Source organism: Rhinoraja longicauda, chromosome 14 (genome assembly GCF_053455715.1).
Source record: "Rhinoraja longicauda isolate Sanriku21f chromosome 14, sRhiLon1.1, whole genome shotgun sequence".
In the NCBI taxonomy this organism is placed as follows: Eukaryota; Metazoa; Chordata; class Chondrichthyes; order Rajiformes; family Arhynchobatidae; genus Rhinoraja; species Rhinoraja longicauda.
Genome location: NC_135966.1, coordinates 40,801,937 through 40,825,907, shown reverse-complemented (window position 1 = coordinate 40,825,907; position 23,971 = coordinate 40,801,937). Strand labels below are relative to the sequence as shown.

General features: G+C 43.4%; 1 protein-coding gene across 1 annotated transcript; it reads right to left on the bottom strand.

The window, feature by feature from the left end:
* Positions 1-519: 519 nt before the first annotated feature.
* On the bottom strand, positions 520-23,005 carry LOC144599778 (cationic amino acid transporter 2-like). The gene is made up of 11 exons (XM_078411015.1): positions 22,630-23,005; positions 19,107-19,262; positions 15,751-15,916; positions 13,921-14,057; positions 8,910-9,132; positions 7,642-7,778; positions 6,086-6,188; positions 5,790-5,953; positions 3,661-3,827; positions 2,846-2,954; positions 520-650 (listed from the first exon to the last, which is right to left on the bottom strand). The coding sequence occupies exons 1-11, from the start codon at positions 23,003-23,005 to the stop codon at positions 520-522; spliced, it is 1,869 nt and encodes a 622-aa protein (XP_078267141.1).
* Positions 23,006-23,971: the final 966 nt, after the last annotated feature.

Sequence of the window (23,971 nt, the reverse complement as noted above, 5' to 3'; positions counted from 1 at the left end):
AAAGCTAAAATTGAGGAATCTCTCCGCACAGAGAATTGTGAATCTTTGGAATACTCTTCCTGAAAGAGCTGTGGATGATGGAGTGAACAGGTATTTGGACTAGGTTAGAGAAAGCAACCCATCAAAGTGGGGCTGAGACCAACGTTAGATCAGCCCTGATCTGATAAAATGGGAAGCAGGCTCGAGAAGCCATATTTCCTATATCCGATATCTTAGGTTTTCAAATCATGATGTGAATCCTTATTTCACAGTAATCCACTTTAACACCTTGTGCTATTGGTGAATAAAACCGTTACCATGCAAAGAACGAAGTCACCATCCCACCTTACTCTTTTGTGAAGGTGGCATTTGATGTTCATTAGTCAGTAAGGTATGGGTGTGATTCCAGTGAAGCACCTTGAGATGTTAGATTACATTGGAGATGATTTATAAATGAAAATTGATGCTGTTATGGAAAAGCTATGCTCCTCCACATTCAGTTGTTGAGAACTAGTTTTCATTCTCTTCGATCTGTCTGCCTTAAACGGCATCTTCCTTGTGTTCTTCGTCCACTGGCTTTTCGTTCTCAGATAGACTTGGGACGGGGCGTTCTTGGTTTTTCTGACCTTCCACACTGTGCTGAACGCCATAGCAAAAATATATCAGCACACCTGGGAAATGTTGCAGAAAGGTTCATAGATTAATGTGAGGATCAGGAAAAGAGAGACAGGTATTTTTCACTTCGTCAGGAACAATGAAGTTGACTATTCCGTGTAAACTGGGCAACCAGGGCTTGGCTTCACCTTTTGTCATTGAGTGCTTCAGTTATGTCATTACAGTAGCTGCCAATACTGCGGGAAGGTTGTGAGATGGGCATTTAGGAGGCTAATTGTCACAATATCCTAATCGCAAAATAACCAGTGGCCTATTTAAATTTCATCACTGCAGAAATTATGGATCCTCCAAAATCATGCTTCTAATACTACACGTCAGCTTGTCTGACCAGCTGATGCTTGGTTTCACAAAATCCCAGGGCCACAACTCCCAGGGTCTCTCTCTCGCTTTCTCTCTCTCTGTCTCTGTGTGTGTCTTTCTATCTCTGTTTCTGTATCTCTCTCTCTGTCTCTCTGACTGTCTCTCTCTCTCTCTCTCTCTCTCCCTGTCTGTCGGTGTCTCTGTTTGTGTATCTCTCTCTGTCTCTATGTCTCTCCCCCTGTCTGTGTGTGTCTCTCTGTTTCCGTATCTCTCTCTCTCTCTCTCTCTCTGACTGTCTCTCTCTCTCTCTCCCCTTTGCCTGTCTGTGTCTTCGTTTGTGTGTCTTTCTCTGTCTCCATGTCTCTCCCTCTGTCTGTGTGTGTTTTTCTCTATGTGCGTCTGTCTGTGCGTGACACAAAATGGTGGAGTAACTCAGCGGGATTGGCAGCATCTCAGGAGAGAAGGAATGGGTGACCTTTTGGGTCGAGACCCTTCTTCAGACTGATTGTGTGTGTGTGTGTGTCTCTCTCACTCTCTCTCTCTCTCTCTCTATTTCTCTGTTTGTGTCTCTCTTTGTGTTTCTTTTTCTGTGTGTGTGTGTTTGTGTGTGCCTCTCCCTCTCTCTCTCTCTCTCTCTGCCTCCTTGTGTGTCTCTCTGTTTGTGTCTGTTTGTCTGTCTGTCTGCCTGCCTGTCTCTCTCTCTCTCTCTCTCTCTCTCTCTTTCTCTCTCTCTCTCTCTCGCTCTCTCTCTCTCTCTATCTCTATGTTTCTGTGTGTGTCGCTCTCTGTCTGTGTGTGTCTCTCTCGATCTCTGTGTCTCCCTCTGTCTGTGTGTGTGTGTCTCTGTCCCTGTCTCTGTCTGTGTCTCTGCCTCTCATTCTCTCTGTGTCTCTGTGCCACTCTCACTCAGTCTCATTCTCTCACTCACACACTCACTCACACTCTCACTCTCACTCCAGGACTGACTGGATTCCCTCTTAGCTGCTCCACACGCCCCAGGCCTCTCCTCTCCCTCTCATCGCTCCGTTAGTGACTGGCTTTACTCTCAGCATCTCTCCAGATTCCTAGCCTTCCTCTCTTATGACTTTTGCTAATTTGCTAAGTAAATATCACATTTCTGCAACTGTGCATGTCCTTGCAGTTCAGCGGCAACTTTTTTTGATAAAGTGTTGCGAATTGTTAAGCTTGGGGATAGAAAAGTAGCGAATTGTGTGTCCATTGTAAACGGTACAATTTGAAGGGGTGGCACAGAGGGGTAACCAGTGTGAGTTTAGCCAGGTTTCAGGGGAGGGGAGTGGAGGAGGGGGGGGGGGGGGGGGGGGTTGGAGGGGGCGGGGGTTCTTGGGGAGAAGGGATGGGGAGAAGGCTATTGTGGTTTAGTTACTTAAAATAGGAAAATTCTATGTTTATACCGTTGGGTTGTAATCTATGAGGTGCTATTTCTCCAGTTTGCATCAAACCTGACTTGACTTCAGACTTAGGTATCACAAAATGCTGGAGTAACTCAGCAGGTCAGGCAGCATCTAGGAGAGAGGGAATGGGTGACGTTTCGGGTCGAGACCCTTCTTCAGACCCCCTCTGTGACTTCAGACTTAAGTCTGAAGAAGGGTCTCGACCCAAAATGGTACCAATTCCTTTTCTCCAGAAATGCTGTCAGACCTGCTGAGTTACACCAGTATTTTGTGTCTATCTTCGGTGTACACCAGCTTCTGTGGTTCCTTCCTACACACTTTACTACATCAGTCTTCTTTCTGTTCTTGCTGCAGGAAATTAACATTTGATCTGGTGTACTGAATTTTAAATCATTCATAAAGGAGCTTGCAGATTATAAGATGGTGCAGATTCACTAAAGTGCAATTTTTGGGACATAAACCATAATAAAGAACCTTACCAATCGCCGTCCATACAGATAGTCGAATCCAAGTGCCTTTACTCAGCTGTGCCATGAGGTAAATATTTATCAAAATACCGAATATTGGCAGAAATGGTATGCAGGGAACCTTTGAAAAAAACATAATATAGGCATTATGGCAATCCTCACAATCTTGCCTGCAATCCTCTAAATAAAACATTATCGAAGTCAACACCACAACAAAGTTAGACTTGATAGACACAAATTGCTGGAGTAACTCAGCGGGACAGGCAGCATCCCTGGATGGATGGAATGGGTGATGTTTGGGTCGAGACCCTTCTTCAGACTGAGAGTCGGGGAGATGGAGACATAGAGATATGGAAGGGTAAGGTGTGAAAACAAGACATCAAAGGGGACAAAGCTCAATGGCAATGTAGAATAGTTCATTATTAGCAAGGGGAAGGTGATAACGAAGTATACAAAGATAAAATTTAATCAGGAAGACAGTCAGACTGGTTGGAGAATTAGGATGGGGGAGGGATGGAGAGAGAAGAAAAGCAAGGGGTTACTTGAAGATTATCTAAGTCAATATTCATACCGCTGTGTTGTAAGCTGCCCAAACAAAATATGAGGTGCTGCTCCTCCAATTTGCGTTGGATCTCACTCTGACAATGGAGGAGGCTCAAGACAGCAAGGTCTTTATGGGAATAGGAGGGAGAATTAAAGTTTTAGGCGGACTGAGCGCAGTCTTGAAACTTGTACTGTTGGTTCATTCCATGAGTATTAAACAGATATTCATTCGATTCTCCACTATCCCTCAATTATTTTATTACTTTCCCCAACCATCTACTTACCATGAAGGAAGCTTTCTTCTGATTTTGAGGTTGCCTCCAGATAACAAATATAATGAATATTTTTATTAGTATGATAGGTATCAAAATACCAATACTCCCAAGATTTGCCGCTGCGATGGCTTCCAACCCATATGTCATCAATCCACTGAGAGTGCAAGCTAAAATGACTATGGAAGAGAGAGAAATATAAAGTCAAAATAAAGCACTCGTGATGATGTGTAATGAGTTACCAAAACTTTCTTGAGGTCTGATTTTCACTGTGTGTTTATTTTGGAATGTGATGTAGCATTTAGTTCAGTGAGCAGTGACTGTAATGCCCAAAGATATGACAAGGACAAACATCAAGCATAGGTCACGGTGGCATGGTGGCGCAGAGGTAGAGTTGCTGCCTTACAGCGCCAGAGATCCGGGTCCGATCCTGACCAAGGATACCGTCTGTACGGAGTTTGTACATTCTTCCCATGACCTGCGGGGGTTTTCTCCGGGTGCTCCGGTTTCCTCCCACACTCCAAGGATGTACAGGTTTGTAGATTAATTGGCTTCGGTAAAAATTGTCAATTTTCCCTAGTGTGTGTAGGATAGTGTTAGTGTGCAGAGATCGCTGGTCGGCGCGGACTTGGTGGGCCGAGGGGCCAGTTTCCACTCTGTATCTCTAAACTAAACTAAACTAAACCAAAAGTAAAATAACTTAAATGAAAGAGCTGCAACTGACAAAATAAATGGCCTGTTCATGTAAATTGGGATTAAAAATTAGCAACCAAAATATACTTTGCTCTCATTAAAGTGGAGAGATGGTTTGAGTACTGGCATGGTACATTCTAATAAAGTGAAAGTAAGGAAATCAAACCCAAAGCTCCCAGAAGACAAAGACGATTTTGAGTAAAAGATGCAGGAAAGGAGTTCATATGGGAAATGTCAGGGTGAGACCAAGAAGAAGCAGAATGGTTCTGGCAGCATTTAGAAATTCCTCCCTGTACTTAAATTTACAAATTGCAAATTGCACTTGCATTTAACAAGGTGGCTGAAGGAACAAGAGTTTAAGTTGCAGAGGTATTGAGCATCATTTTACCCAATCCCTCTGAGATATGGCTGCCAAGAACTAGCAAATTTCAAATGATACAACATGGTTAAAAACAGGGCGCAGAATAAATCAGCCAACTTCACGCCAAAGGCTAAACGCAGTGAAAACCTTCTACAATCAATAATTTAGGACTGAATTAACAGTTATTTGGATGAATTAATTAAAGGATTCAAGCATGAATTTCTGAAAGCCAAAATTATGCTCAACAAAGTTGTTCTTGGTGTGCACATGGACTTCAAAAGATATTTTCTGCAGTCCCACGTAATAGGCTTGTTTGTTATGAATGTAAAAGGAGGCAGTGGCAACGTGGGTAAGAAATTGGCTTTGTGATCGAAAATAATGGTGAATGGTTGGTTTGGGAGTGAAGATGAGCAGTGATGTTCACTCACACTCACAGCTGAGGCCAACCAGGTCCGAAGACCAAAGAGCCGTGTCCTTTGGAGGTAACAGGTAACTGGGACAAGAACATGGGCGGCACGGTGGCGCAGTGGTAGAGTTGCTGCCTTACAGCGAATGCAGCGCCGGAGACTCAGATTCGATCCTGACTACAGGCGCCGCCTGTATGGAGTTTGTACGTTCTCCCCGTGACCTGCGTGGGTTTTCTCCGAGATCTTCGGTTTCCTCCCACACTCCAAAGACGTGCAGGTTTGTAGGTTAATTGACTGGGTAAATGTAAAAATTGTCCCTGGTGTGTGTAGGATAGTGTTAAATGTGCGGGGGTCGCTGGGCGGCGCGGACTTGGTGGGCCGAAAGGGCCTGTTTCCGCGCTAAATCTAAAAAATCTAAAAAAACATCAATGCCGCCATGTAGACAGATACAAAATCTGGAGTAACTCAGCGGGGCAAACAGCATCTCTGGAGGAAAGGAGTGGGTGACGTTACTGGTCGAGACCCTTCTTCAGACCTTCATCTATCTTCGGTTTATAACCAGCATCCGCAGTTTCTTCCTTCACTGAGTGTCGACGTGTTATGTACTGAGCTGTGTATTAAGCCCTTCGGGCTAATAATTTTGTGGTTCTAACTCTTGCAGATTTGTTTCGAATACTCACCTATTAACCCCACACAGCATGTAACAATATTTGATGATTGTTGTGTGGGGAATTGAAGAGGAAGTATCAACAGTTTGAAACTTAACCCTTGCTGAGGAGCCTCTGTGATCTGTAGGCGTTTGCTCATTTCAGTCTCGGCTTTAAAACAAAAATCTGGTTGGTGCCTATTGTATATTAAAAAACACAAATTTTATTGATAAGTTAATTGGATAAAAACATATTTTATTGCTAAATTAAATCTCTATCCATAATTACATATGGATTATACTCTATCCACATAGAATCAAAGTCCTTACCTTAAAATAAGGATACATATCGCCACAAGTGTATAGGCTAGAAGAGTTCCAATTGACATCATGTCAACCAATGTCTTCAACTCAAAAAGGCAGGACATTATAGCTAAAAAGAGTAAACGCGATTTTTAGAAAATAACGTGTTTTATACTAACTTTAAATGCCCTATATAAAGAATGCACTAACAGGATCAGATTGAAAGCAGCTAATATACAGAAATTTCCCTCTGAACTTATATTGCCTCAATATTTAGGAAAGTAGGAAAACCTAACGCAATAAAAATAACTTTCAGTTCATCGAGGCTGCTCCATTTAAAGTTCATGTGTGACTATTTCGTGAAACAGAATCATACAATTGTACAGCATGGACACAGGCTCTTCAGCCCTGTTGACCAAGATGTCCATTTAAGTCAGTCCCATGTGCTTGATCCATATCTCTATAAACATTCGATAGACACAAAAAGCTGGAGTAACTCAGTGGGTCAGACAGTATCTCTGGGGAAAAGAAATAGGTGACGTTTCGGGTCAAGACTCTTCTTCAGACGCCTAGACCTGAAACATCACCTATTCCTGTTCTCCAGAGATGCTGTCTGACCTGTTGAGTTACTCCAGCTTTTTGTGTCTATCTTCAGTTTAAACCAGCATCTAAAGTTCCTTCCTACACATCTCTATAAACAATCCCTATCCATGCAACTGTTCAAATACTTTCTTCTCTTGACTATTACCCATAAGTCACTAAGTTATCAAGCTGAGAACTTGCACCAAACATTCATGCAGTATTAAAGTTGTTAGGTTAAACACTCCAACTCTGAGATCCACTCCACTCCCCATTTGATATTCATCTTGCAACCCTGGGTAAATAACATTCTTGCAAGGAGTGAAGATCATATGAGCCTTTTTTGTGACACATCCTCATTTACTCTCAAGTAGCCCACCGACAATATTTGTGTAGATTCATATGTCAGTAACAGCAATCTAGATGAATCCTGATTTTCACATAACATTAATGGTGGAAAATACCATTCAACTGCTGCAAGGAGAGAGGGCGCCAATGTGTGGTAGGGGCGTGGAAATCAATACTTTTAGGATTGATCATCCTAATGGAACCTTATTCAATAGCAGTAATGATGATAAAGGTATTCCAACATAATGTTGCAACCCCTGAAGTTATTCAGTATTAGCATGGTTAAACCACTGTGTTGAGTGAAAAACTATTAAAGAACAAGAGTTTCATTTTGTGTAGGAAGAAACGGTTTGAACATTGACTTCTCCCACTTCAGGTAGTCCTTGCTTCCCCTCTCCAACCCCTCCCCCTTCCCAGTTCTCCCACTGTCTTCCTGTCTCCGTCGCATCCTATCTTCCTCCCGCCCCCTCCCCTGACATCAGTCTGAAGAAGGGCCTCGACCCGAAACGTCACCCATTCCTTCTCTCCTGAGATGCTGCCTGACCCGCTGAGTTACTCCAGCATTTTGTGTCTGCCCAAGAGTCACATTTTAGGTAATCTAGGTAATATCTGGGAATAATAACGCAGAATGCGGTCAAATCTGAGGTGCGTCTTACCAGAGATACTTCCTGCTATGGCTGTGGCAAGGACTGGAGTCTGACGTTTACTCAGTTTCGCGAGAGCTTTGAAAACCAAACCATCCCTGGCCATTGCAAACAGAATGCGCGGTAAAGGGAACATGGAACCCAAAAGGCTGTGAGGGAATAAAGAGCAATTAAACCCCAAATCTGAATGAAAAGCAAACTGAGAAGCAGATGAACAAGGCTCACTGAACGTCTTGTTGGTCAAGTTACTAATAACACACAACATAACTAGGTTCACTGGTGGGTTAATGCAGAATACATGCAGATTATTAACAAATCATAGAACACATTGACCGCTAGCAGTGGTGTGTGGAGGCTGGAAGAGACAAGTTGGGGCACACTGCATTCCCTTGAGTCCTATATCATCTAACGTTACGTGTATAAGTTGCATTTGCATGTGTGTGTGTGCACAAAGTTCATTGCATAATGCTGAGGACGTGTGCAAAATGCTGGTTCAAAACCCAAGAAATGTACATTTCCAGAATACAGGACAGTGGGATGATTTATATATGAATTCCATGTGTCTTTGTGTTATGGGGTGACACAGTGGTGCAGCAGTAGAGTTGCTGCCAAGAGACCCAGGTTTGGTCTTGGCTATCAGTGCTGTCTGTACTGAGTTTCTATGTTCTCCCATGACCACGTGGGTTTTCTCCGGGTGCTCCGGTTTCCTCCTACACTCCAAAGACGTACAGGTTTGTAGGTTAATTGGCTTTGGTTAAAAATTGTAAATTGTTCCAAGAGTGTGGGATGGTGTTCGTGTGCAGGGTGATTGCTGGTCGGCACGGATTTGATGGGCCGAAGAGTGTGCTTCCATGCTGTGTCTCTTGTCTAAAGTTTAGTTCTTTTTTGTTTAGAGATACAGCTCGGAAACAGGCCCTTCGGCTCACCGAGTCCATGCTGACCCATACACGAGCACTATTCCACACATAAGGGACAATTTACAATTTTTACCAAAGCCAATTAACCTACAGTACAAACCTTTGGAGTGTGGGAGGAAACCAGAGCACCCGGAGAAAACCCACTCAATCACAGGGAGAACGTATGAACTTTGTGCAGACAGCACCGGTAGTCAGGGTGCTGACTATAAGTCTAAAGAATATATTTCTCGATTGCATCCTGCAAGCAATAATGAGCTGCGCTGGTGTATCTGGAAGGCAGTAGGGTTTTAGCCCTTTAAATGTAGGTTGAAATTAGCAGTTTTATTTGACTGAGGGGGAAATCACATTTTCTTCGTACACTACCTTGTTGAAAGGGCACACAAGGAACCCACAGCCACAAAGTATTTGGCAGCATTCCATTCCACATACTCAAAGGCCGAAGGGATTGGGCTCTTTGTATCAAGAAGATAGTAGGGCATCATAAGCGTGAGGGCAGCTGAAACCCCAAAGTAGGCCAAGAAGCAAATGAGAAGAGATGATATGATCCCAATCGGGATAGACTTCTGGGGATTCTTCACCTCCTCGCCTGGGGAGATAGTCACAAAAAGAATCAAAGTCACATATAACAGAATAAATTATTCACAAAATGCTGGAGTAACTCAGCAGGTCAGGCAGCATCTCAGGAGAGAAGGAATGGGTGACGTTTTGGGTCGAGACCCTTCTAAGGGTCTCGACCAGAAACGTCACCCATTCCTTTCCTGAGATGCTGCCTGACCTGCTGAGTTACTCCAGCATTTTGTGAATACATAACAGAATAAAAATAGCTTCAAATCTCTTCCAATTCTATTAAAGTTCTTTCTTTTGGAGATCTCATTTAATACTAACAACAACTGTCAATGGGCTACAGAAGGTAGTCATGAAAAGCTGGAGTAACTCAGCTGGCCAGGCAGTATCTCTGGAGAGAGGAATGGATGACGTTTCGGGTCAAGACCCTTCTTCAGACCCAGTACACTGTGGGCCTCAGTGTAACTAGGCAGAAAGACAGATTGAGAGAGAGAGATCACAACTAGTGTGTTACATAGAAACATAGAAAATAGGTGCAGGAGTAGGCCATTCGGCCCTTCGGGCCTGCACCGCCATTCAATATGATCATGGCTGATCATCCAACTCAGTATCCCGTACCTGCCTTCTCTCCATACCCCCTGATCCCTTTAGCCACAAGGGCCACATCTAACTCCCTCTTAAATATAGCCAATGAACTGGCCTCAACTACCTTCTGTGGCAGAGAATTCCACAGATTCACCACTCTCTGTGTGAAAAAAAACTTTCTCATCTCGGTCCTAAAAGACTTCCCCCTTATCCTTAAACTGTGACCCCTTGTTCTGGACTTCCCCAACATCGGGAACAATCTTCCTGCATCTAGCCTGTCCAACCCCTTAAGAATTTTGTAAGTTTCTATAAGATCCCCCCTCAATCTTCTAAATTCCAGCAAGTACAAACCGAGTCTATCCAGTCTTTCTTCATATGAAAGTCCTGCCATCCCAGGAATCAATCTGGTGAACCTTCTCTGTACTCCCTCTATGGCAAGAATGTCTTTCCTCAGATTAGGAAACCAAAACTGTACGCAATACTCCAGGTGTGGTCTCACCAATGCCCTGTACAACTGCAGCAGAACCTCCCTGCTCCTATACTCAAATCCCCTCGCGATGAATGCCAACATACCATTCGCTTTCTTCACTGCCTGCTGCACCTGCATGTCTACTTTCAATGACTGGTGTACCACGACACCCAGGTCTCATTGCATCTCCCCTTCTCCTAATCGGCCACCATTCAGGTAATAGTCTGCTTTCCTGTTCTTGCCACCAAAGTGGATAACCTCACATTTATCCACATTATACTGCATCTGCCATGCCTTTGCCCACTCACCTAACCTATTGATTGTGTTCACATCAATGTTGCCATAGGGACCCCCGTTTTTGTTTGGTTATCAAAAGTTATAGAAAAATGAAAAAGATATGTACACCAAGTAGATCATGGCACGGTGGTGCAGCGGTAGAGATGCTGCCTTACAGCGCCAGAGACCCGGGTTTGATTCTGACTATGGGTGCTGTCTGCATGGAGTTTGTATGTTTTCTCCGTGACCACATGGGTTTTCCGCAGGTCCTCCAGTTTCCTCCCACTCTCCCAAGACTTGCAGGTTTGTAGGTTAATTTGGCTTCAGTAAAAATTGTAAATTGCCCCTGGTGTGTAGAATAGTGCTAGTGTATCAGGATTGCTGGTCGGCGCGGACTCGGTCTGTCGAAGGGCCAGTTTCCGCGGTGTATCGCAAAACTAAAACGAAAACTAAACACCAATGACTTGAAAATAGACACAAAATGCTCGAGTAACTCAACCGTGCAGGCAGCATCTCTGGAGAGAAGGAATGGGCGACGTTTCAAGTCGAGAATAACTTCTAATGATATTGCATGACTCGGAACTAAACACCTCAATAAGACTTGGCATTGTGTGACATAGGGACAGATGATCAAATGTTTGGTCAAAGAGCTTTTAGAAGATTTAATGTAATTTTATTAGGGAATAAGGCTTAGGGTGTTGGCAACTTGAGGCATTGGACCACAAGAGTTTCTTCTGCAAGAAAGGAAGGTTTCCTTGAGGCATTGGACCTCAGTAGTGGAAACATTAAACTTGGAATGATTAAAAACTATGACCTCAGAAATGGAACAGAGATGGGACACACAGGCCCAGGGAATAGCTTTAAAACATGAGTGAGCATTGCAAAATCGAGGCATTGCTCGGGTCAGTGTCAGCCAACAGGCACAAGGGTGATGGCAAACAAGATTTGTTGTGAATTATGACATGGCCAGCAGTTTAGATATCCGAAGATAGACACAAAATGCTGGCATAACTCAGCGGGACAGGCAGCATCTCTGGAGAGAAGGAATAGGTGACAAAACATCACCCATTCCTTCTCTCCAGAGATGCTGCCTGTCCCGCTGAGTTACTCCAGCATTTCGTGTTTATCTTCGGTTTTAATCAGCATCTGCAGTTCCTTCCTACATGTTAAGTTATCCAGTAGTTTATAGACCAGTACAGCAGGGAAAGAACCTGAAATAAACTTAATTTGCCATTAAGCTAGTCCGAGGGTCTCCAATAAGGTAGATAGTAGTTCAGGACTGCTCTCTAGTTGTGGTAAGATGGATCAGTTGCCTGATAACAGCTGAGGTTGCCTGATAGCAGTAAGTGTCACAGGGAAAGGAGAAAGGAGGAATTTCTTCAGAAAGATGGTCTGGAGAGTGTATCTCTAATTGGGATAATTTTATTGCAAAATGATTTAGAATTTAAAATTACTCAGTGCATTTATTTCTCAGTTATTATCACAGTTCATGAGAGAGGTTGAGAAGAGTACAATCGAAATCCAAATATCAGATTGGATCCACGAGCCCCTCTTGTTAAAAGCTTGTAGTGGGTAGAGAGAAAAATAGATGAGGCAACATGGTTAATAATCCATGCTCCTACCTTAACGAAGCGTATAACCCGGTCAAACATTATTAGAGAGGCACCCTGACTGATGCTGACACTGATGCTGACACTGGGCAGTATAGTGGAGCTGCCACCTCATGGGTCCAAGAACCTGGGTTCAATCCCGATCTAGGTTACCGTAAGGGTGGAGTTTGCATGTTCTCCCTATAACAATGTACGTATTCCCCAAACACTCCAGTTTCCACCCACATCCCCAAGACAGTCTGTTAGGTTAATTGGCCACTGCATATTTCTCTTAGTGTGTAACTGAGTGGAGGAATCTGCGGGGAATCGAAGGGAATGAGAGGAGAATTCTTTTTAATGAAATTAGTGTAAATGGGTGATTGATGTTGATATGGACTCTGGGCCAAGCGGCCTGTCTCCATGCTTATGACATAAGGAAAGTTTTCTAAATGGACAGTAACCGTAAGCAGCAAAGTAATATTCAAGGAATATTTTGTCTGGCCTTCACACTTAAAATGCATGCAATTGTTTCCAATCTGAGTGACGCCAAACGCAAATTGGAGGAACAGCACCTCATATTTTGATTGGGCAGCTTACAACCCAGTGGTATGAATATTGATTTCTCTAACTTCAAGTAACCCTTGAATCCCCTCTCTCTCTGTCCCGCCCCCCACCCTCCCCATACTAGTTTCACAGTCGTCCTGTTGAGTTCCACTGTCTGTATAACTTGTTATCACCATCCCCGCAGCCAACAATAGGCCGTTGTGGGCTCCACATTTCCTTCATCATCGTTGCAGTTTGCACGTCTTTCATTCATTTGTTCTATGTACCTTCTATTTCTCTCGTTTCCCTTACCCCTGACTCTCAGTCTGAAGAAGGGTCTCGACCCGAAACGTCACCTCTTCCTTTTCTCCAGGGATGCTGCCCGACTCGCTGAGTTACTCCAGCTTTTTGTGTCTATCTTTGGTGTAAACCAGCATCTGCAGTTCCTTCATACACCTTTTGTCTGTTTCCAATCTTTTTTGATTCTCATGCACCAACTTCAAATTCAGATTTAAATCCACATTTAAATCCAGATCCAGAAATCCAGATAACATTTTTCCCAGTATTCCCAGTTTCTTCAATAAGTTTATATTCATAGGTTATAGGAGCAGAAGAAGGCCATTCACCCAATCGAGTCTACTCCACCATTCAAGCATGGCTAATCTATTTTTCCCTCTCAATCCCATTCTCCTGCCATCTCCCCATAACCCCTGACACCGTTACTAATCAAGAATCTGCCTTAAATATACCCACTGACTTGGCCACTACAACCTTCTGTGGCAATGACTTCCATAGATTCACAACCCTCCTACTAAAGAAATTCCTCCTTTCTGAAGAAATTCCTCCTTTCTCCTTTCCCTGTGACACTTACTGTTATCAGGCAACCTCAGCTGTTATCAGGCAACTGATCCATCTTACTACAACTAGAGAGCAGTCCTGAACTACTATCTACCTTATTGGAGACCCTCGGACTAGCTTTGATCATACTTTACTGGCTTTATCTTGTACTAAACATTATTTGCGTTATTCCCTTTATAGAAACATAGAAACATAGAAAATAGGTGCAGGAGTAGGCCATTCGGCCCTTCGAGCCTGCACCGCCATTCAATATGATCATGGCTGATCATCCAACTCAGTATCCCGTACCTCCCTTCTCCCTGATCCCTTTAGCCACAAGGGCCACATCTAACTCCCTCTTAAATATAGCCAAGTTATCATATTAACTTTACACTGTGAATGGCTCATTCGTAATCATGTATTGTCTTTCCGCTGACTGGTTAGCACGCAGCTAAACCTTTTCGCTTTTCGTTGGTGCACAATAAATAAACTAAAACGAAACTAAACTTACTTGTGGTTGCAATGCAATCAAACCCCACAAACGCATAGAAGCAAGTGGCGGCACCGGTCAGAGTGCCTCTGAACCCATAGGGCATAAACCCTCCTGTTCCATAATCACTGGTTATATTTGCAGCTGAAGGCAAGTTCCTGAGAAACATGAAGGAACACACAAATTACAAAGTGCATTTAAATTAGGAATTTCCCTTCCCCATTGTGACCTGTGCTGTGGGATGTTTCCACTGGCTCTGGAAGCTGTCCCATCCGGTTAAATCAATGGTTCAATGATGCTTTCTTTGGCGCATGTGCAAATGCGGGGTGAAATTCTCTCTGCCTATTTACACGTGCAGGGCCACCATTTTTGACGGCATTTCCACAAGTCCAAAGTCCGGTCCGCCCGGCCGCTCGGTCCACTGGAATAGTTCCCAATCCGGGTGAAGCCCAAGCTGCTGCTGTGCCTCTGTCCATCGCCTTCGACTGCATCGGCCCACGACCCGACATCCCTCTCCTCGCCAGTGAGAATCAAACTGGCCAGTGATCAGACGAATCTCCTCTTCATCTTTGAACATAGTCACTTGGGATGAGAATGACTTTCTTGTGCTCTGGCTTTGTAGGTTCAGAGGTGACTGACTAGCCCTGAGAGAGCAGGACGCTAAATTGGCCAAAAATGCAATACATCTGGGCATTATGCTAATTTAAATATATATATTTTATACCAGGTATATTTAAGCAATGGTAAAGTTATTTTTCTAGTGGTAATGGTAAAATGCTGATACAGTAAACCCCTGTTTTAACAAAGTCGGAAGAAAGGTCTCGACCCGAAACGTCACCCATTCCTTCTCTCCAGAGCTGCTGCCTGTTCTGCAGAGTTACTCCAGCTTTTTGTGTCTATCCCCGTTTTAACAGACCTCTTTATAATGGATTTCAGTTATAGCGAACTGACCTACCCACCTTCGCCTCCCCAGCCACTGTCTGCACATGCCTGCTGTCACTGCTACCACCGGCGACCCTTACCTACACTCCAGCCACAACCACTGATCCTCTCCTCAACTCACCTGGATTCCAGGTCCAGTTCCAGACTGAGAGTCTGAAGAAAGGTCAACACGAAACGTCACCTATACATACAATACAATATACAATATATCTTTATTGTCATTGTACCCAGGGGTACAACGAGATTGGGAATGCGCCTCCCATACGATGCAATAATTTAAGTAATTTAGACAACAGCAACCCAACGAAACGAATCAATTGTAACAGTTTTAGACAGGGTAAAGTGCAAGTTGATCTATGCGTTGTGGCCATCCGGCTCAGCAGGACCGGTTTTGTCTTCCAGAGATGCTGCCTGACCTGCTGAGTTACTCCAGCATTTTGTGTCATTTTGCATTATAACCAGCAACTGCAGATAGACAGAAAAAGCTGGAGTAACTCAACAGGTCAGGCAGCATCTCTTGAGAAAAGAAATAAGTGACGTTTCAGGTGGAAACCCTTCTTCAGACTGAAGAAGGGTCTGTAGAAGGGTTTCTATCCGAAACGTAACTTATTCCTTTCAGTGTATTAGTCTATCTTCAGTGTAAACCAGCGTCTGCAGTTCCTTCCCACTAAACCAGCAACTGCATTTATTTCTTTATACTACTTATACAATAATAATCCATTACTCGGTTATTGTGGACAATCGGCAATAAGAGACACCATTCCCCCATCTGCTATGGTCCGTTATAACGAGGATTTACGGTATTGTATTACCCAGGTGTCAATTACTACAATTTTCTACTTTGCAAGTGACGAAACTGTCCACGATCAACGTTTGCTCGAGCCCTCGAATATCCCAGTCAGTACCTACCATGTTTTTGCAGTGATGTTCAGCAGAACCTCAGCACCAATGTTCCAGTTATTAATGTTACCTTTGATGCAACCTCCAATGATAACAAACACAAGCACAAGGACATTGATTGTGGTGAAGACTTTGTTTACTGTTGTGGATTCTTTGGCCCCAAATGACAGGAGACCTGCAACAAAGGGAAGATAAGGAGAATATGTCATTGCTCCGTGGATATTTAAAGCCACTTCAGGTGAACTTAAGATCGCCATTCTCGCAACTCTCTTGGCAAAAAGAATTGGAGAAAAGAAGAAACATTTTCAGCAAAATATTTCAGCATTAAAATTTGGAACATTCTATTCAACGTTTCTGAATTTTTCAGATCACGAATAAAAAGTCTTAAACATCCCTGACAAGGAGAGGCACAGTGGCTCAGCGGTAGAGTTGCTGCCTTACACCGCCAGAGACCCGGGTTCGATCCTGACTATGGGTGCTGTCTGTACAGAGTTTGTACGTTCTCCCTGTGACTGCCTGGGTTTTCTCTGGGTGCTCCGGTTTCCTCCCACACTCCAAAGACGTGCAGGTTTATAGGTTAATTGGCTTCTGTAAAATTGTAAACTGTCTCTAGTGTGCAGGATAGTGCTAGTGTGCGGGGTGATCGCTGGTCGGCGCGGACACAATGGGCCGAGGGGCCTGGTGTGTCTCTAAATTCTAAAGTCTTAAGATAACAGAGAAAGTTGTAATACAAAGCAAAATACTGCAGGTACTGTAAACCTGAATAATACATTAAAACTTTAATGATATCCAAACTAAATTAAAATGTGAGCTGAGGTGCAACAGCAGTAATAAAAATTAGGCCAGGAAAGGACAAATGCTAACTAAATATAAAATGTTGGTTTCTGTAAGTAAACCAGAGAGAATGCTGCCATCTCAAAACCACATGCCCACTGCGTGGTGACACAAGAAACCGTAGGTGTTGGAATATTGTGCAAAACACAGCATGAGGAACGCGGTGGGTCAGGGAATGGGCAGTTGGCGCTTCGGGTCGGGAACCTTCTTCATTCTGATCTGTCTATTTCCTCCGTGGATGTTGCTGGACCTGGTGAGTTCCTCCAGCACTTTGTGTTTGGTTCAAAGTTCAGCAAATGAGGTGTATCATATAATTCATCATCATCATCATCATATATATACAGCCGGAAACAGGCCTTTTCGGCCCTCCAAGTCCGTGCCGCCCAGCGATCCCCGTACATTTACACTATCCTACACCCACTAGGGACAATTTTTACATTTATCCAGCCAATTAACCTACAAACCTGTACGTCTTTGGAGTGTGGGAGGAAACCGAAGATCTCGGAGAAAACCCACGCAGGTCACGGGGAGAACGTACAAACTCCTTACAGTGCAGCACCCGTAGTCAGGATCGAACCTGAGTCTCTGGCGCTGCATTCGCTGTAAAGCAGCAACTCGTCAACCCACTAAACTTAGAATCAACTATGCGCAACCTGGATTCTGAGCATTCCTGGAAGAATTAACCTTTCATGTTACAAAGGGAAAGGAAATGTGTGTAAGAACAACAAGGATAATTGATGACAGTCTTTTCAGTGCAGACAAACAGGATTGCATAGGTTCATATTCATAAGACCGTCGGGTCTACTCTGCCATTCGATCACGGCTGATCTTTTTCCCTCTCAATCCCATTCTCCTGCCTTCTCCCTGTAATGTTTGACACAGAAGAAGATATTCAAAAATTCAGACAGTCACTGAAGACTCCAGGAGTAGCTGAGTGTGTTTGAAGGAACTACAGGTACTGGTTTAAACTAAAGATAGACACAAAAATGCTGGAGTAACTCAAGGGGACAGGCAGCATCACTCCAGCATTTTGTGTCTATCTTAGGAGTAGCTGAGTGTTGTCTTTGTTTAATCTGTGTGCCAGAAGTTAAATAAAGAGGGTATCTGTGATGTCTATGCAATTATGTATTCCTGGCAAAACAGGTTTAGATCCACAAACTCCAATCTAACATAAAGTTGGTGATGTAAAAGAAAGAAATGATTCCTACACAATCAATGAGGTACTTTTTGAAGCTATACTTACTCAGCTAACCTACTAACAGGTTGAAATATGAAAACAGTCTGAAGGAGGTCCCGACCCAAAACGTCATCTATCCTTTTTCTCCAGAGATGCTGCCTGATCCGTTGAGCTACTCCAGCACTTGGTGCATCTATCTTTGGTATAAACCAGCATCTGCAGTTTTCTGTTTCTACTAACAGGTTAGATTGACTAACCTCCATGCCAATAAAATATTTTGGCTTTAATAAAGAATTATGTTACCATTATTATGTATCCAGATAAAGAAAAAATAGAAGTAGCCAGAATGAATTTCAAATGAGACAATTGTACTTGGCAAGCCTCTGAACATTGCTTGAGCAGGTGATGGACATGGTAGACAGGAAAACTGGAGTGTTCACTGGCACCAGGTGGACCTTTGATGGGGGATCACACAGAGCCTGATGAGAGGAGATGAAGGAAATTCAGAAGCAGACTGCCATCAGTTATCCAGGGATCATAACGTCATAAGGTCATAAGTGATAGGTGCAGAATTAGACCATTCGGCTGATCAATCTCTCCCTCCTAACCCCATTCTTCTGCCTTCTCCCCATAACCACTGACACCCGTACTAATCAAGAATCTATCTATCCCTGCCTTAAAAATATCCATTGACTTGGCCTTCACAGCCTTCTGTGGGAAAGAATTCCACAGATTCATCACCCTCTGACTAACGAAATTCCTCATCATCTCCTTCCTAAAGGAACGTCCTTTCATTCTGAGGCTATGACCTCTAGTCCTAGACTCCCCCACTAGTGGAAACATCCTCTCCACAGCCATTCTATCCCAGCCTTTCACTATTCGGTAAGTTTCAATGAGGTCCCCCCTCATTCTTCTAAACTCCAGCGAGTACAGGCCCAGTGCCGTCAAACGTTGAAACATTGCAAACTGGATGAAGAAAATTTAGAACAATGTGAAAAATAAGTTTCTTTACTTAGATGAGGTTGTTCAATTAACAAACAGGGTGGTAAATTAAAGCAGAAGCAAAAATCAAATGAACAAGGGAATCGGAGAATCACTTAAATTATTTGCTTTGTAAACTCTGACACGAATAATCGCCTCTCTTGAGATGATGCACAAGGAAAGTTTATTTGCAATTTAACTTTTTAGACATAAACAATAATCGGACTAGAATCCCTTAGTCGATTACAGACTGGTCCAAACTCTGACATAAACTGTATGGGTCAACATGGCATGTTTCTGGATTTTGAACTATTAGTTTCTAGAAATTTGAGGCTACTTTTTAATTTTTGTTCTATAAAAAAAATCATCTTACCTGCCAGTAACATTATCAAGCATGCAGCAAAGAAGTCTGGATATTCAGCCAATCCAGGTGCGTTCATTCTGACTTGGTTGCCAAGAAAAATCGCAATACGTTTGCCTAACAGTTCATCAAATGTAGCACTCCAGGCACGCGCCACACTGGATGTACCTGATGTGGAGAATGAGACCAGAAAGAGAAAGATTTTTGTTTTCTTTTGATATTTTAATTGGTGGCAATTTTGACTTTTGGAAATATCATAAAGTGGACGTTTGGATTGGACATTCCTTCACATCCTACACGATTTGCGTTCTCATTGTGTTCCATAAAACCACGTCATAGACATAGAACATAGACCAGGAGAGTGCAGGAATAGGCCCTTGGGCCCAGAATGTCCATGCCGACCATGATGCCAAGATAAGTTAATTTCCTCTGCCTGCATGGGACCCATTTTCATCCATTTCCGGAATATCCACGTGCCTATTTAGAAGCTGCTTCAAAGTCACTATCATAACTCCACCCCCTGCAGGACATTCCTGACACCTATTAAACTGTGTAAAAATATATGCCTGTACGTCTTTATACCAAAACTCTTGCTTGTTTGTTTGTTTGTTTGTTCCTGAACTACAGCCAAAACGGTACACGATAGCGCAACAATTTTTGGCCCACCTTACTCACCGTTGTCCCTTTGGTGCTAATGGAAGAAGTTTCATTGAAATCGGTGTTATATTTTAAAAGTTATTCACATTTTAAAGTTTAAATCTATCTCCTAGGGAGGGAAGGGGGTGGAAGGGAGGAGGGATGGAGGGGTAGGAGGGAGGATAAGGGGGGTTGAGGGGGATGGAGTGGGGGGGAAGGGGTGGGGGGGAGGGGGAGATGGGAAGGGTGGGGGGGAGGGAGGGAGGGAAAGGGGAAGGGGAAGGGGAAGGGGAGGGGGATGAGGGAGGGAGGAGAGGATGCTACACCAATGCAGGAGAGGTTTGGGTCCAACAGGTCCACTTGGTCTTGTCTCTTTTAAAATTTGTCTCTCTCATCTTAAAGCTCCGCCCTCTTGTCCTTGACATTTCTACCCTGGGAAATGAGATTCTGACTATCTACCCTATTGATGTCTCTCATAATTTTATATACTTCCATCAGGCCTAGCCTACTGTTGGATACTAGACACTCCCTGTCTGAATGGTCATTGTGTTGAGTTGTTAACCAGAAATTTCAGTCTTAGCCGGAGATATACGATGGGCAGCTAATTTGATGCCTTCCATTTTACACTCCCAATCAATGTTAAAATTATACAAGAAAAGAGGATCTCCACGTCAGAGAGGTTGTGCGCCTTAGTAAACAACTTGCTTTGAGTTCAGCACCAAGCATCTTCAAAACACCATTAACTGTAAAATCCGCTCCAAGTTTACTACACAATAGGGAAAGGCTCGACAGCCCATTATGGGTTTTAGGCCTTTAAGTTTGTCATCTGTTTATTAATCCCAGAATACATAATAACACGTTACATACCATAACTGCACAAGACATAGTTGAAGCCACTTTTGAAGTACTCTGGCTAACAATTGGAAACAGGAGTCCCATCTAATTTTCTTTATCTGAATCCAAAGGTCCCGAGTCTTTATATCGCTACCAAATGGTGAATTGATTCTGATAACGTTCAAATTACTCAGCTCAGTCACTCACTGGATAAGCTTACAAAACTATCAAAGAACCTGAAGGAATATTTGTGATAAATATTACTGTGACTATTTTAACCAATGAAGCACGTCAGAAAATGGTGCTATTTCAGTGTAGGGTAAGTTAGTTAGTTAACGATGCCATTTAACACTGTTGAATTTTAGAAAGGAGAAGAGGAGGAATTTCTTTAGTCAGAGAGTGGTAAATCTGTGGAATTCATTGCCACCAACAGCTGTGGAGGCCAAGTCAATGGCCTCCACATATTTTATATTTTTAAGGCAGAGATTGACAGATTCTCGATTAGTAAGGTTGTCAGGGGTTATGGGGAGAAGACAGGAGAATGGGGTTGAGAGGGAAATATAGAACAGCCATGATTGAATGGCGGAGTAGACTTGATGAGCCGAATGGCCCAATTCTGCTCCTAGAACTTATGAACATATGAACTCTGGTGAAATAGTTAGGTCTCAGGTTAGTTAGTTGGTTAGTTAGTTAGTTAGTGCAGTTAATTAGTTAGTGCAGTGCACACGTCCAAAGAAAACATATATTTCAGAACACTGTCTGAGAGCGGGATTAAGCTCACTTGTCATGTTGTTAATCATATTTGTGAGGCGTTGGCACTGCTCCAATTAGTTAGGAGGTTCGTTAGAAAGATTCTTAAGTGCTATAAGGAGAGGACGAGTAAACTGTATCTCTGATCGCTGGAAATCAGGAGAATGCAAGGTCATCTTATTGAAACATGTATCATTCTCTTGGGGCTTAAAGGGAAGATCCAGAGTTGGGGTCCAGAGGGCCGTGAGTATTTGATGATCTCCACCAAAGAGGTCTGAAAATGCCCAGTCACTGAATATAATCAATGCATTGAAACATTGTAGAATAATACAGGAATCAAAGGATATGGGATTAGTACAGGAGAGAATTCTTGTTAAAACACAACTTACTTGTGCTATGACACCAGGATAAGCGCTCAACCAAGAAACCCAAGCCCAAAGCCAAAGTAGCATCTAAACTACCTATACGCACTTATGCCATAGGACATAGGGCGGCACGGTAGCGCAGCGGTAGAGTTGCTGCTTTACAGCGAATGCAGCGCCGGAGACTCAGGTTCGATCCTGACTACGGGTGCTGCACTGTAAGGAGTTTGTACGTTCTCCCCGTGACCTGCGTGGGTTTTCTCCGAGATCTTCGGTTTCCTCCCACACTCCAAAGACGTACAGGTATGTAGGTTAATTGGCTGGGTAAATGTAAAAATTGTCCCTAGTGGGTGTAGGATAGTGTTAATGTACGGGGATCACTGGGCGGCACGGACTTGGTGGGCCGAGAAGGCCTGTTTCCGGCTGTATATATATGATATGATATGATATGATAATAACTAACTTTATTTTCATTAATAAGCTATCTAGGTTAACAAACACACAAGCTAAATGTTCAACCAAGAAACCCAATCCCGATGCCACATAAGAATCTAAAATTCCTTTACACGGCTAGACTATGGGACAACAAAAACTGGGCCAGTATATCATTGGGATTATGAAGCAGGAACCTCCCTTCACAGGTGTTTCCTTGAGTTAGGCCCACAACTCCTCGGGAAGCTCAACAGTTAGTTCCGGAGTCCCTCGCTACCTGCTCTCACCACCTATGCTGCCAGTGTGCACTACCAAGCAGCTAACCTGAACATTGGGACAGGCATAAGAGCTGAATGGCCTCAGCTGCTTCCCTTTCTTACATTCTATGTCTCCAGTTGCCAAAGGAACTTTGTTCAATTACTTTAAATATCATGGAGTACCATAGTACACCAAACGAGTTAGGAGCACCATGGTACTATAAGATATCTGTATGATGGTGATAATATTAAGCTGGTACTTGCCAATGGTATAAGAGAGAATTAAATTCCAACCCGTAATGAAAGCCAAAAATTCTCCAATGGTCACATAGGTGTAGAGGTAAGCCGAGCCAGTCTTTGGTACCCGAGCACCAAACTCTGCGTAGCACAAACCAGCCAACACTGATACAAGGGCAGCGATTAAGAAGGAGATTACGATGCTGGGCCCTGATTCTGCTTTGGCAACTTCTCCTGCCAACACGTACACACCAGCGCCCAGGGTGCTGCCAACACCCAGAGCTATCAGGTCAATGGTCGATAAACAACGGCACAGACTGGATTCTCCACTGTTGTCCACTGTCACCGTTTTTTTCCGAATAAGGCACTGAGCAAGTGATTGGACTCGGCCACACGAAATCATCCTGGTGGGGAAAAAAAGAGAGAAGGTTAATAATGAAGCAAAGAAAGGTTACTAAATGATGCGTGCAACTACCAGGGGATCACAGACAATGTGAGGTAAGTTCAGTTTAGTTTAGAGCTTCAGCGTTGAAACAGGCCCTTTGGCCTACTGAGTTGACACTGACCATCGATCACCTGTGCAAATAAATGGATGAAAACAGTGACAACATAAATTTCCAATTAACATATCAAGTATATATTTGTAGCCGAAGAATATATTCTGGCGGCACGGTGGCGCGGCATTGAGCTGCTGCTTCACAGCGCCAGAGACCTGGGTTCAATCCTGACTATGGGTGTTGTCTGTGTGGAGTTTGTACGTTCTCCCTGTGACAGCGTGGGTTTTCAATGTTATCCCACTTTTTGCTTAACTACATGTTAGTGGCAATTTTACAGAATTCAATTAACCTACAAACCTGCACGTCCTTGGAATATGGGAGGCAACTGGAGCACCCTGAGAAAACCCATGCGGTGTTTAGGCACTCAAGATGGTCCACTTATTGTGTTGCATGTGAGAAGAGATGTTTGGAGAATTACACAAATACAATTTAAAGCTCTAAAGAAGCAATTATACATTCATTCAGAAAAAAATAATTTATCTCGAGTAAAACATTGATTGTAATGGATTGCTTCCGATCAAAGAATAAGTAGAAGCAATTTTGAAGGCAATGAAGCGTGAAAACATTCTAGTCTGCCAAATCAAGCCAGTGAAGACACCTCGATTTATTCACAAAATGCTGGAGTAACTCAGCAGGTCGGGCAGCATCTCGGGAGAGATGGAATGGGTGACGTTTCGGGTCGAGACCCTTCTGTGCCAGCATCTGCAGTTATTTTCTTATACTACAGTGAAGACACCTGTACAGTTTTGAAAAAACCCAACAAGACCTTTTCAAAGAGTAGGGCCCTAGTGAGACCACACCTGGAGTACTGT